Genomic DNA, 13,811 nt, shown 5'->3' with positions numbered 1-13,811 from the left:
AAGCAAATCTAACCACTCTATGATCTCTCTGTGGTTCAATTCCTTCTGTAGTAATTGTAAAATATCACCTTAAAACTTGTAAACTATAGTGTAATGCTAACATTTGGTCTCCTTCTTAATTAATCTCAAATGGTAATTTAGTCCCATTCAGGGTTATATGCAGTCAACATGGTTTTCAATCCCAACACAAGAAACACTGAAAATGCTTATCCAATATATTGAGAACCACTTTCACTTGCTCTCAAAGAATATATCCATTCCTGATGAATCAAAAACCTTTTCAGTATATTGCCCATCACTACTACAATCCTCAAAGTATGCTTCTAAGATATACAATCTATACAACTAATGAGGATCCCACTCTGCTCCACTTCGATCACCAGTTGGGAAAAAGAATTGGACATCTCGCTATTGTCTAAAGACTGGTTTTGGTCAAAACTATATGTCCATCATTATCAGCTGCACTACTAGAATCCTCATACCTCATTTTTCATAAAGTATACTGGACTCCAGCTAAACTGGTGAAGCTGCCCTGGATTCCATCTGATGCTTGCTGGTCTTGTAATAAAGACCCTGGAACTTTAGTACAGTAAAATAATATATGAAATAATCTTAAATCCTATTGGTCACAAATCTGGGAAAAATATCAACTCTTTTCTCCATCACAGATCACTTATCCTATAAAATAATCATACTACGATCATCTACACCTGGCATCCCTGTCAGTTCAAAATCTTCAAAGCTGTTCAATATAATGACTGCTGTAGCCATTCACATTGTTTTACATTTGAAAAATTCAAATGCCTCATATTACGAATGATGGAATACTCTATGTGCTTATGGGACATATGAAGAATCAGCGGCCTTAAAAGAGGCTATCTGACCATCTTCAAATTGTGGACCACCGCTTTTCCTATTCTTCTGCTCCCTGTGACACTAATCCTTAATCATGGTATACTACATTTCAGCTCTTCAACATATCTTTCTACAGCTGTAATTATAATTGACTAAAATATTTTTAAAGGAAATATATTTATATAATACGGGGGGCAGTCAAATATGGTACATACATTTTCAAGCTATACAAATTTACTGTATTTTTTGCCTGCCTCTTGTATAAGTTATGTCTTAAATGATTGTTTCAATATAGCTAGCCTATAAAATGATAATAGTTCTACTGTATGATATATGGCTCAGTAGTAATTACTTTTTAATATTTAACCTAGATAGTGTAAAACTTTACAAGTCTGATCCACTAAGGATTTTCTCTTATTCTAAGTTTATGGGTCAAATGCTTAGAGGGTATTTTACTAATAATTAGAGCATGTTATCTGCAGCAGGGCCCTTAGGAATAAAATGGGCCCTTGTGGCAGATAACATGCACTAATTGTTAGTAAAAGATCCCCTTAGTGAATCTTGCCCTAAGTGTGTTATAAACCTACAGGAAGGCATTTTATCATAGCTAAATTCAGTAAAATACTATCATACTTAATGACTCCTAAAATTCAAGCAATGAAAATTAAATGTATGTTTAAAAATATAACCTTTAGGTTCTTAAAAAACATTAGGCAGATAAGCAGATTGAAAGCAGTCAAAGGCTCATGAAAGAATTGGAATTTCTACTGGTCCTTTATAAAATTTAATCATCCTTTAGATGTGAAGGACAATTCTATAAATTGGTGCCTAAGGATTACTGGCATAATTGTTGCCACCTAACTTTACGTGTGCTAATGCCAACTTATATTAGAATTCTATATCAGAATCTTGATGCCAAGATGCTGTTATAGAATTGGTACTAAGCATATGGCATGGGACACCTAAATCTTGGCTCCAACTTACAGAATTGTCACCATAGTGCTCAACAGGCAGATGTTTCCTCAGGAATTCAGAACAATCACTAAGTAACTATAATCTAATCAAAAGCTGCTCTTTAACTGGTATTTTACCTTGCTGAGAATAATTTCTGGTGCCAGGTATTCTGGAGTTCCACATAACGTCCAAGTTCTGCCCTTTACTCTTTTGGCAAACCCAAAGTCTGTGACCTAGTAATTCAGAGAATAAACTTACTCAGTGGATGAGTCATAGCCTAAAATCTACATTTTCAGAGCAATACTGCCATCATATGGAATTTATTCAAGCCCCTTTGTTCTGGGCATCAGCCTGAGGCCTGACACCTTTTATGTACTGTCAAATATGTAGTCAACAGAATCCAAATTATTAATAAACTAATATATGCTTAATACAGGATTTCTGTTCCTATATAATCAGTAAAACATTAGCATTCAAAGGATTGCTCTCATGCAAATTTGCTTCTATTTCTATTATGATATAACTCTTTTAGATACAATCATGCAACAAGTATTTTTTTTACACTGCATAAATAAGTAGGAAGAAAAGATAGATCACAAAGTGCTAGCATATGGACTCACAAGTAAAGCGGAGAATATCAAGTGTGTAAGAGGATTTGAATGTTGCACAATAAGGAAAAATGTCATCTTACCTGATACTTTTCTTTCCTTGAATCAAAGCAGATGAATCCAGAGACAAGTGGGTTGTGACCAACTACCAGCAGGTAGAGACAGGGCAATACTGAACTCTGATAATTGATGGTGAGCAGCCTGGTCAGTCTGTATTTTCAGGTAACAAAGCAGAAGGAAGAACATGCCAACAGGAATCTACTCCCTCCTCAAAGTCAGATGAGCAAAGAACAAATAGCAACAATCCCAATGTATGCAAACATCAGCAATAACCATAGTCACAGCAACAAACTAAGACACATACTGAGGGAGGGCTTTTGGATTAATTTGCTATGATTCAAGGAAAGAAAATTATCAGGTAAGACATAATTTTTCCTTCCTTATAATCAAGCAGATGAATCCAGAGATAAGTGGAAAGAAGCAAGGCAGTGATCACTGAGGGAAGGCCCCAGAAGCGCCAGCTGACAGCACCGAAGCCCTGAAAGATACCTCTGACCTAGCCGCAACATCAATCCAGTAATATTTGGAAAACGTGTGCAGTGATGACTACGTCACAGATCTACAAATCTCCTCCAGAGAAAAGGCATCGGATTCCGTCAAGATAGAAAGAGCCCTGGTCAAATGCACTTGTAGAAGAAGTGGAGGCTATAGGACATATACGGATAAAATAGCCTTCTTGACCCACTGTGCAATAGTTGCCTTTGAGGCCAACTCACCCTTTTTATGATCTCCACACAAGATAAAAGCAAAACTCATTAGTATCATCCAGGTACCGCCTCAGGACCCGACAGACATTGAGAAGATGCAGAGAAGCGAAATCCGCAGCACAGTCCTCTCTCCGCTAGCCATCATGGGATTAGCTGCCGAGGAAGATGGAGAGTGAGCTGAAGAAATGTTCAAAACCTCCATGGCTTTTAGTTATAAATGCTGGCAGTTCCTCCCTATGGAACATCTGGACAGATGTATCATCAGCTTCACCCAGAGCGGTCTCTCCTTCCTCCAACCCTTCAGGCAGTAAGGTCTGCAGGGAAGCAGCCAAAGCCCCCCTCCCCCAGGGGACCCACAGAAGGGAGAGAAATAGTTGCCACTTCAGAAATGAAGTCCAAATGCCTCCACACTTGGTAGGCTGCATCTGGCGGTTACCTGAATCAGAGGAGAGTCTCCCCTGAGAACGCTTCTGGAGATAAGCCTGATGGAGAAGGAGCACAAACTTAGGAGAGATGGGCTCCTGAGAACCCAGTGCAGCAGAGGAAGCATGAAGGAGAAACTCTCAGGCCCCTGCAGAAAGAGAATCCTGCAAAGGACCTGGCAAGGAGGAAGCCTCTGACCCATGTGAATCCAACATGGCTGCCAAAGTGGCAGATGCCGATGACTCACAGCCACATAAGGAGTCAGCACCACGCCAAGCCCAACGTGGGAAGTTACTGAGCCCACTATTACCAAAGGAGAAGAGCAGTGGAAACCCTCAGTCTCTGACACTGAATGCTGTCCCAGAGTCCATAAAACCGCAGGAGCTGCCGTAAATCTCACCTGACAAGAAGAGAAATGAAGAGAAGCCACGAACAAGACCCAATGAGAAGCCACGAACAAGACCAAAGGTAATAAAAAGTTTAATATTCACCCCAATGCCATATCAGCTCAACCCCCTCAAAGCACAAAGTCACATACAGTAATCAGTATCACTTGAAGGCACAAACTCCCAAATGTCCCCCCCACCCCCCGCTTTTTTTTTTTTTTTGGAAGCTGAGAGGAGGGAAAAATTCAGTGGCAGAAAGGGGAAGGAGGAGGGACCTGGCACCACAAGGTGTACCACTGAACCTAAATACCTCCGGGTTCAACTGAACTAGCAAACTGGGAAAGGAGTCACTTCCAGAAGAATCCAGGAGCTGCTGGGGAAATTGTCCATCTGCCTGCCAAGATAGAGAAAAATGCTGTTTGACCAGGTTGCTCACTATCCTATAATCAGAGTTCAGTATTCCCTTCCATCTCCACCTGCTGGTAGATGGTCACAACCCACTTGTCTCTGGATTCATCTGCTTGATAAAGAAATCTCTGTTAGTTTGATATTCTGGATGAGTATCATTTCATTTGGAGCTTGCATCAAATTCCACATACAGAACACAGATATGATAGCAGCTTAAAACATTGAAAAAGTCAGAAGTGCCAGATAGCCACTAAATTGAATCATCTTCAACACCCAGATCTAGTTTGCCCCAAAGCTGACAATGCTCAACACTGAAACACTTCTATAGATGAGAATCCCCCAATGTATGTAACATCAAGGGTTGACTTGTGATTGAAACTTACTCTGGAGCCACCATTGATGCACCTTCCTATAAAGAGAAGGTAATTATGGCAGAGTGCTTGCACCAATATAGAAGAAAATACGCACAGCATCTAACTAGAACCTGAATCAGCATCTGAAAGAAGATACCAAGCACTGCTTACAGGCACAGCAACCATACAGTGCACTAGAATCATGCATGTTGCATTGAGACACTCTGCTTAGGTACCATGTTGAGCTCCATATATGCTCTAAGGTGTAGATCCTTGGGAGGAAGTCATGAGGCCAGTTTGATGTAGGCAAATGGGCTCTTAGAAGTGGGGTCCTCCAGAAGCCTGGGAACAATCTCTACCAGATGGCACAATCCTATTTTGAGAAAAAGATGACCTTCTAGGCATGGATTTTCAAAGAGTAGAACGTCCACTATGTTTGAGCCATAATGTGCCGAGTCCCAAATCACTGTATATTTTTGCCTTGACTGTTCCAAATGCATTAAACCCTTTGAAACAGATTAAAATTTGGAGTGGGACTATGCCTCACTCCAGGCCCTAACCTTACCTGAAAGCATTAAAGCAATGGCTGCTTTGATAAAGCGTGGCTGCCTGTGGATCATGTTATTGACCTGAGGTTCTATCAATCAAATTCTGGGGCAGCACACAGCAAGACCAATTTTCTCAGTGAACTAGGAACATAGCTTTTCTTGCAGGCGCTGACAGTTCAAGACAACAAATAAATCTTGCATCAAAAAGTATTTTTTCTGCTGTGAGATAGGACCGGTTATGGGTGTCTCATCTATACACAGATAAAGAAACTAACATTCTAATCTTAACTTAGCAGGGTTGGAGATAAGAAGACCAAAATATCCCATGATTGATTAGATCCTGTCAAATATGAGCATCAAGTGTCATATAAGAATGTATGCTCCTAAAGTAGAGTAGGGCACAGGTTGGGCCCAACAATTTTATTGGCCCACAAGCAGACCTCCCCTCTCACTTCCAGTCCCGCTGGACAGAAGAAAAATATGTGTCTCAGCCCAGCTGCAATTCCTCTCTCTATCTCTCCCCATGTTGCATAGTAACTAAGTAAATGTAACTAGTTACTGTACCTAAGTAAAAAGTTTTGTTACTTTTGCATGTAAAGAAGTACAGAATAACATTTATTACTTTTACTGAAGTAATATCATCACCAATTTTTACTACTTTTACTCAGTTACATCTGATGTTTAAAGCTAAAAGTAAAAAGTAAGAGCAAATGTGAGATATAAATGATGACTCCTCAGTAAACCAAATGAAACAGCAAAACCAGGAACAGGATTTTGCTACTGCAAACCTCGTCATGCAAAATGTGGATCATCTCATCTTAAATGTTGCTGTACTATAGGAACAGTGGAGTTGCCTTGTTGAACTGGTTAACTGGTTTCCAGTCAAACAAAACAGTGATGAGTTGGGTCACTTGGAAGCAGAGAAAAAGCTGAAGCTGGTAGCAATGCTTGGTGAACAGACATCTATCACAACAGACTGCTGGTCATTCCATGGAAAATTTTACATTGGGGTGACTGTCCACTGGATTGATAGTCTTAAAAAAGGAAGTCTGCTGTCTGGTCTTAAAACTGAAGGGTTCCCACACATTTGACATTCTTACATCAGTTCTCAAATATATTCAGACAAAAAATGGTTAGTACAACAGATAATGATTCCAACTTTGTGAAAGCGTTCTTTGTAATTGGACAGCATGAGAATGATAATGAAGATAAAAATGAAGATGCAAGTGATGAATTTGACAGCACTACCACAGATGATAATGATAAAGTACTCTTTGCTATGCGGAACTCAAGTGTTTCAGATAGAGATTTTCTTGATCAATACCTGCAGACCAGACATCAGTAATATCGCAGTCTGGTCTAATTTAAGGAACTTTTTTTTAATCAGATTGAACAATCCATTTTCTGTTAGTACAGTTGTTGAACATCTTTTTAACTGTGCTGGTTTAATAACTCACAAGCACACTCGCATGAATGATAGTCATTTTCAAAAATTTAGTTTTACTAAAAGCAAAGTGGATTGAATTGTAAAGCAGTAAATTTTTTCAGGATAAAAACATTAATAGTTGTATTCACTGTACCTGTGGTAATTTTACTCAAAAAGTGTTATATTAGCCAATAACTTTTTAAACTTTCACTTAAGTAAATATATTAATGTGCTTTTCACTGTACTTTTACTGAAGTATTAAAATATACATTTACTTTTACTTTGACCTAGTACTTTGAACAATACTGATCTCTCCTCTTCCTCTGGTTCCAAAACATCACCCCTTGTAACAGCCCAGTATCAGGGATTAACTTCATTATGGAAGAGCTTTTGTATCACATGTGCAAAGGCCCTGCTGGGCCCACCTCCTCTGATGCATTTCATACTCGTTGCTTATGCATCAGTGGGGGCTTGACCAGCCAGGCTTTCACGCATGTGGCACCAAAGCTCCTCCGCAGTGAAGAAACATTTCTTCAATCATGAGGAACCTGAAAGGAGAGGGGAGATCTGCTTGTGAGCCTTGTAATGAGTGAGGGAAATAGATACAAGGGATGATATTAGGATCAGGGGAGGAGGGGCAGGGAAGAGAGACCATTCTGGTAATAAAGTTATGTTCACTTGGTCATCGCATAATAGGCATTACTACGGGGTGGCAAGTGCCACACCAGTTCGTGTTGATCCCCTTTCCCTCTCGCTGCTGTCTCTCTGAATTCAGGTCCCCGGCAGCAAGAAGAAATTACCAGACCTGCCTCCATGACAAGTGCTAACTTCTGCAATGAGGAGCCTTCCAGTCTATTCACTTGTGGAGGCCCTGTTGGTACTGCCTCTCTAATGCATGTGTGTCAGAGAGGGTGAGACTAATGACCTTCACAAGCACGTGGGCTGGAAGGCTCCTCATTGCAAAGTTAGTGCTGGTCACAGTGGCAGGCCTGGTACTTTCTCGTTGCTGCCAGGGGCCCAGCACGGCAGTGCGGGTAGCGGCAGAGAGAGGGAGGTTTCAGGAGAAATGCTGGACTTGGGGGAGAAGGAAGGGGAAGAGAATGAGAGGGAGCAGGCAATATTGGACCAAGGGAGTTGGGAGGATAGAGTGGGTGATGATGGATGGATGAGAGGGAGGGGAGGTTATCAGAGGAGAAATACTGGACATGGATGGAGGGGGAAGGGGAACTGAAGAAAAAGGGAAGAAAATTTTATAGATGGAGAGAAAGGGAAGAGAGAGGAAGGAGATGCACGTGGATGAAGGGGGATTAAAAGGAAATAAAGGGAGGAGATGCACATTAATAGAGAAGAGAGGAAGGACAAGGAGATGCACATTGATAGAGAGGAGAAGGACAAGGAGATGCACATGAATGGAAGGAAAGAGAGGGAAAATTTGCATGTGGATAGAGAGGAGGGAAAGGAAAGAGATGGGAAAAGCTACACATGGATGGAGAAAATAGGCAAAAGCCAGATCTGCTGGATCCATTCTATACCTCCTCCAATCAAGTTTGCAGAGGATCCAGCTTTTACTTATGCACTGCCCTGGATCCTCTGCTGCCTCTGACATGGGGCTTCAACTTGCCCTGCTTTGCCCAAGATTCACTGCTGCCTTCACCTGCCCTGGATGTGTCTTCACCTTTGTGATGCTTTTTCTTAATATTAAAGTTGGAACTAGAAGAGACCCCCAGAATCAAATTTAACATTAAAAAAGAAAACCTGAAGATCCTGGACAAGGTAAGCCCTGCCAAAGCAGAACAGGGTGGAGAAGCGGCCACAGTAGCCACCGGATCTGAGGCAGCAGAGAATGCGGGGCAGCCACAAGATCCAGCCAAGGCAGCACGGGATACAGAACAGAGCACGTTGAAGCCCCATGTCCAAGGCAGCAGAGGATCAGAGGCAGCACATAAGTAACAGCTGGATCCTCTGCAGACCCCACTGTAGAAGATATAGAGCAGATCTAGAGAGTGGCTTTTACCCAGTCCTGATGGAGATGCACATGGATGGATGAGAGGGGAGAGGGAGGATATGCTGCACATGAATAAAGGGAACAGATGGAAAATTAGAATTGAGAAACACAGAAAAATGGAAGAAAGCTGAATGTGAAAGATAAGTGCCAATAAGGATGGACAAAGAGCAGGAAGTGAAGCAGAAAGGAGAGAAAACAAATAGCAAATGGACAGGAAGCCCTGGAAACTGAATTAAGAGCACAGATAGAAGCAGAGACTGGGACTTTACAAGATACCTGGTGCTGGAGAGGGTTTATGTTGCTGTTATTGAGATGATACCAGAATCATTTATTCATTTTGTATGTGGAAATGTCCTGGTTCTGCTCTGTACCCACTGCTGTATCAGTAAGGTTTCTTTGAATGCAGATTATGTTTAAACCTAATACCTTGATGGTCAAGTGTACATGGTGAGGGGTCATTAATTTACAGGGTATTTAATTTAATTGCAGCAATTTTAGCTCTTTTATATGCTCTGCTGCTGGTAACAGCCCCCCCCCCCCTCTGATATTTCTGTCTACAGATGCCACTACATCGTATTGTGTTTTGTTGGCAATGATTTATATGGTGCATTTGTTGTGGAATTCTCAGGGGTGGGTTTTCATATCCACATAAAATCATAAGTTTATAAATGTAAATTAGCCCTGGAAGAATGAGTGAGTGTGTGTGTGTGCGTCCATCCGTTCCCCTCCCCCCCCAGTGATAGTGTTCATGCAGCCCTCCATATAAAAAGGTTACCCACCCCTGCTCTAGCAGAATTTGTGATGTACAGCTACACAACAAAGAAAAGATATTAACAAGATCTAACTACAACAGATTCCTTGTTTATCAAATTTATAGCCCCTGCCACTTCCAAGCTTTGTCACTGGCAAAACTGAAAGGTAAAATGAATAAACAATTTGTACGTGGGATAAACATAAAGGAATCCTGTTCAGAAGAAATGGATCCTCAGGAGCTTAGCTGAGAGTGGGTGGCAGAGCTGGTGGTTGGGAGGTGGGGATAGTGCTGGCCAGACTTATACGGTCTGTGCCAGAGCCGGTGGTGGGAGGCGGGGATAGTGCTGGGCAGACTTATACGGTCTGTGCCCTGAAAATGACAGATACAAATCAAGGTAAGGTATACACAAAAAGTAGCACATGTGAGTTTATCTTGTTGGGCAGACTGGATGGACCGTGCAGGTCTTTTTCTGCCATCATCTACTATGTTACCATGAGATTTCATGCAACCCATGTTGTCTCCTTCAAGCAGGTGCCTCATGGATTCCCAGGCTTTTCTGATGGGAACTTCCGGCAAGCCTACACTCGAGGCTAGAAAACAAACCACTCCCAAATTGTGAGTTTGACATGGAGCTCTGTCCTGCCACTACTATAAAACCACACTCTTACCTCACTTCTGGTACCCTAACAGACCCACCCAAAGCCTACAAGAAACTGAAAGTTGGGGGGTTGAGGGTCCCAGTGGCATTAGGAGCTCCCTCTTGCCACCTACAAACTTACTGATCTGGGAGCAAAGAGCCACCTTTAAAAAAAAAAAAAACCTGTTAATGTTTATTTGGACTTGATATACCACCATTCAAAATATGAATCAAAGTGGTTTATAATGGATAAAAACAAATTTAAAATGAAAGGAACTACAACTTGCTGATAAAGTTGAAAAGAAGCAAAAAATGGAGGAGGAGGAGGAACGGTCATGATGGGGGGGGGGGGGGGGGAGGGACAAAAACAAGGTAAAGGTAAGAGCTATACTGCTGAATGCAAAATTGCCTGGCTTATGGAACATAGCCAAATGCCAGAGAAAAGATGTTTGTTTTTAAAGAGGCCTTGAATCAATGGCATGATATTTCAGCTCTAAGTTCAGAAGGAAGGGAGTTCAAAAGAGAAAAAAAAAGAGAGGGAGAAGAGAGAAAGAGGGAGATATCAAAATTTCCCTGATCAGAGCCAATGAAAAGGGAAGTTACCTGGACTCCTCCAACTGTTCCCTGCACAGGCTCCACCAGCCAGACCCAGAAGCCTTCTCCTGCTCCACTGGGTGACCAGTTTTCCAGCTGGGCCCACGAGCCTTCACCAGACCGGCCCTGTACTGCATTGCATGTCCCTCACGATCTGCTGAATATACTGATCTGAGGGAGCTACACAGTGCCTCTTATAAGGCTGAGTTCATAACTCATTAGTTTGTCTCCATCTGCGAGCTGGGAGAGATAACCCATCAGTTCTAGACTGGTCTGGTGGATGGAAAGGAGATATGACTTTCATGCAGGCTACAGCACAGACACTCTTGTTCTCTGTGTTGGAATCTATTCTACAAGGCCTTGCAATGACTTGACTGGACATCATTGCAGCATTTAAACAGTGGAACACTCCGTACTGCTAATTCATTTGGCAGAAGTTGGGATAAGATCCTAGGGTCCTTACATGGTTTACGTCCAGTGATGTATATAGTAACTAAGACAATGTAACCATACTTAAGTAAACATTTTGTCTCTTTTACTTGTAAAAAAAAAATACAGGAAACATTTACTTTTAATGAAGTAATAATTTCACTAATTTTACCTAATTACTTCTGATGCGTGCAGTTAACAATAAAAAGTAGAAGAGAGACCTAAATGATGATTCCTCAATAAACCAAATTAAACAGCAAAACCTGGAACAGGATTTTGCTATTGCAAACCTTGTCTCACAAACAGTGGATCATCTCATCTTAAATTTTGCTGTTCAGGGAACACAGCCTATGAGGACAGTGGAGTTGCCCGTGTTTGTTGAATTGGTTACTGGTCTCTAGTCAATCAGAATACTGATGAGTCCCCTCCGAAGGGACACCACCTTGTAAGTGGTGGAGGGGCTTCCGTGTTTCAATGACTCAGAGGGCTATGCTGAAGGGTTACCCATATCAGACAGGCCTCTGAGGAGAAACCAGACAAAGAGTGTCCCAAATTAGGGAGAGAGGAAAGATGGTGACCTGAAGCTCGTACACTCAACGGCCCAGCTGTCCTCTGAAGTTCAGTTTTTGTTCACTTGAAATTTCCTCTCTGCATTGCAGTTGCCTTAACAGAGGAAGGGGACAATGGGGGGTCAGCCGCCGATGACCAGCGTTTTGTCCCCTGTGCAGCAAGTGTGGGACCGCTGTGTGACGAGCTGCCCATAGATGACTGGGTTGATGAGTCCTTTGATTAGCGCCGACAAAGGAGCGTCGATGCTCTTGGACCTAGAAACAACTTCATCGCTCAAAAATCATTTAACCACCATGCCCAAAGGAGTGGAGGAGTGAGTCAGGAGTGTATGCTGAAACGGAAGTCGTTTGCAGCTGAACCCGTGTCGGCGGTGCTACTCCTAAACCCTTAAGAGTTATCAGCTTGGAGTTTTTGGCTCCCGTGGAGGTTGCATTGAATGTCATCTGGAGGGTGCTCCAGGACCTGACGGTGGTAGAGAATGACTTTGCTTCAGATATAGTCTTGTTAATGAGCCACATGGATAATCTAATCGAATCCTTTGAGAATATACAGCAAATGAAGTTCTACTGAAGTAGGAAACGGTTAAGATTTGAAAATGATAAAAGACCAGAAAAATTTGAACAAAATGAATATTGTTATAGATGATTAATATCGAGATTGTTGTTTTCCCAGAGTTCCGGGTATGACTCCTAATGTTTTTTTTCCTCTGAAATGATTCCTCTTAATATATTAATTCAAAAGGAGTGAAGCCTGTGAAACTGGGATTACTTTAATCAGCGGGAATTGGATTGGAGATTCAAGGGTTTGTATTGTTAAACAATTTCTGGTTTTAAAAGGGAAAAAAAATGAAATCAGGTGTATTACTTTCACTAATATTGGACAATAAGTATGTTTCCAATGAAATTGATGGACTATGCACCGTTGTGGTCTTGAAGAAACCAACCAGATGATCAATGTGGAATAATGATTTAGATAAATAATAACTGGGGATAATCGGGTTAATACCACGTTTTCTTTGTTTGCTGTTGCTTAAATTGATCTCCTTGTCTTGTTTCACTCTCCCTATTTATTTTGTGGTCTAAGAAAGAGAAAGATTGTATAAAATCCATTTATTTTGTTGAGATTGTTTTTTTCTTCTAATATTGTTTTAATGTACAATCATCTCTGTTTTACTGTTTTGCAAGTGATCCTTGTAAAATGAAAAAATTATAAATAAATGATTAAAAAAAATAAATAATAAAAAAAAAAGAATACTGATGAGTTCGGTCACTTTGAAGTGGACATGAAGCTGCAGCTGGTTACAATTCTTTATGGACAGACATATGTCTCTACCACAACAGACTGCTGGACATCCCACGGAAATTTTTACTTTGGTATGACTTCTCATTAGAGAAGTCTGTTGGTCTGACCATAAGACTGAACGGTTTCAACCCATTTCGCATTCTTGCATCAGTTCTTGAAGATATTCAAACAGAATTTGCCATCAGACAAAAAACTGTTAGAACAACAGACAATGATTTCAACTCTGTGAAAGCTTTCTCTGTAATTGGACAGCATGACAATGATAACACAGATAAAGATGCAAGTAAAGAATTAGACAGCACTACTTCTAATGCAGATAATGACAACAATGATGATAAAGCATTCTTTGCTATAAGGATGTCAAGTGTTTTAGACATAGATTCTCTTGATCAATAACTGCAGACCCTGCCAAAAGACATCAGTAATACTGCAACCTGGACTGATTTGAAGGAATATTTTATCAGACTGAACAATCCACTGCCCTGGTAGTACAGTTGTTGAACACCTTTTTAGCTGTGCTGGATTAATGATTCACAAGCACACTTGCATGAGTGACAGTCACTTTCAAAACTTAGGGCCCCGTTTACTAAGCTGTAGACACACTAGCGTTTTTAGCGTGCGCTAATGCTAGAGACACCCATAGGAATATATGGATGTCTCTAGCTTTAGCACACGCTAAAAATGCTAGTGCAGCTTAGTAAACAGGGCCCCTAGTTTTACTAAAAGTGAGGTGGATTGAATTGTAGAACAAAGTTGTTAGTAAAAAATGTTAGCAATAGTTGCATTCATTGT

The 13,811-nt window shown here is 41.1% G+C and overlaps 1 protein-coding gene across 3 annotated transcripts in view; it reads right to left on the bottom strand.

Moving 5' to 3' along the window:
• The window catches only part of PRKACB (protein kinase cAMP-activated catalytic subunit beta), a 298,573-nt gene that overhangs the window by 26,276 nt on the left and 258,486 nt on the right, over nt 1–13,811 (bottom strand). For all 3 annotated transcript variants that reach the window (XM_030205781.1, XM_030205780.1, XM_030205782.1), the window contains exon 7: nt 1,947–2,042. In XM_030205781.1, coding sequence (XP_030061641.1) covers nt 1,947–2,042 — 96 coding nt within the window. The remainder of the gene's footprint in view (nt 1–1,946; nt 2,043–13,811) is intronic.

Source organism: Microcaecilia unicolor, chromosome 6 (assembly GCF_901765095.1).
Source record: "Microcaecilia unicolor chromosome 6, aMicUni1.1, whole genome shotgun sequence".
NCBI lineage: Eukaryota > Metazoa > Chordata > Amphibia > Gymnophiona > Siphonopidae > Microcaecilia > Microcaecilia unicolor.
Note: the sequence above shows the minus strand (reverse complement) of the source record. Positions and strands in the feature narration are given on the sequence as shown.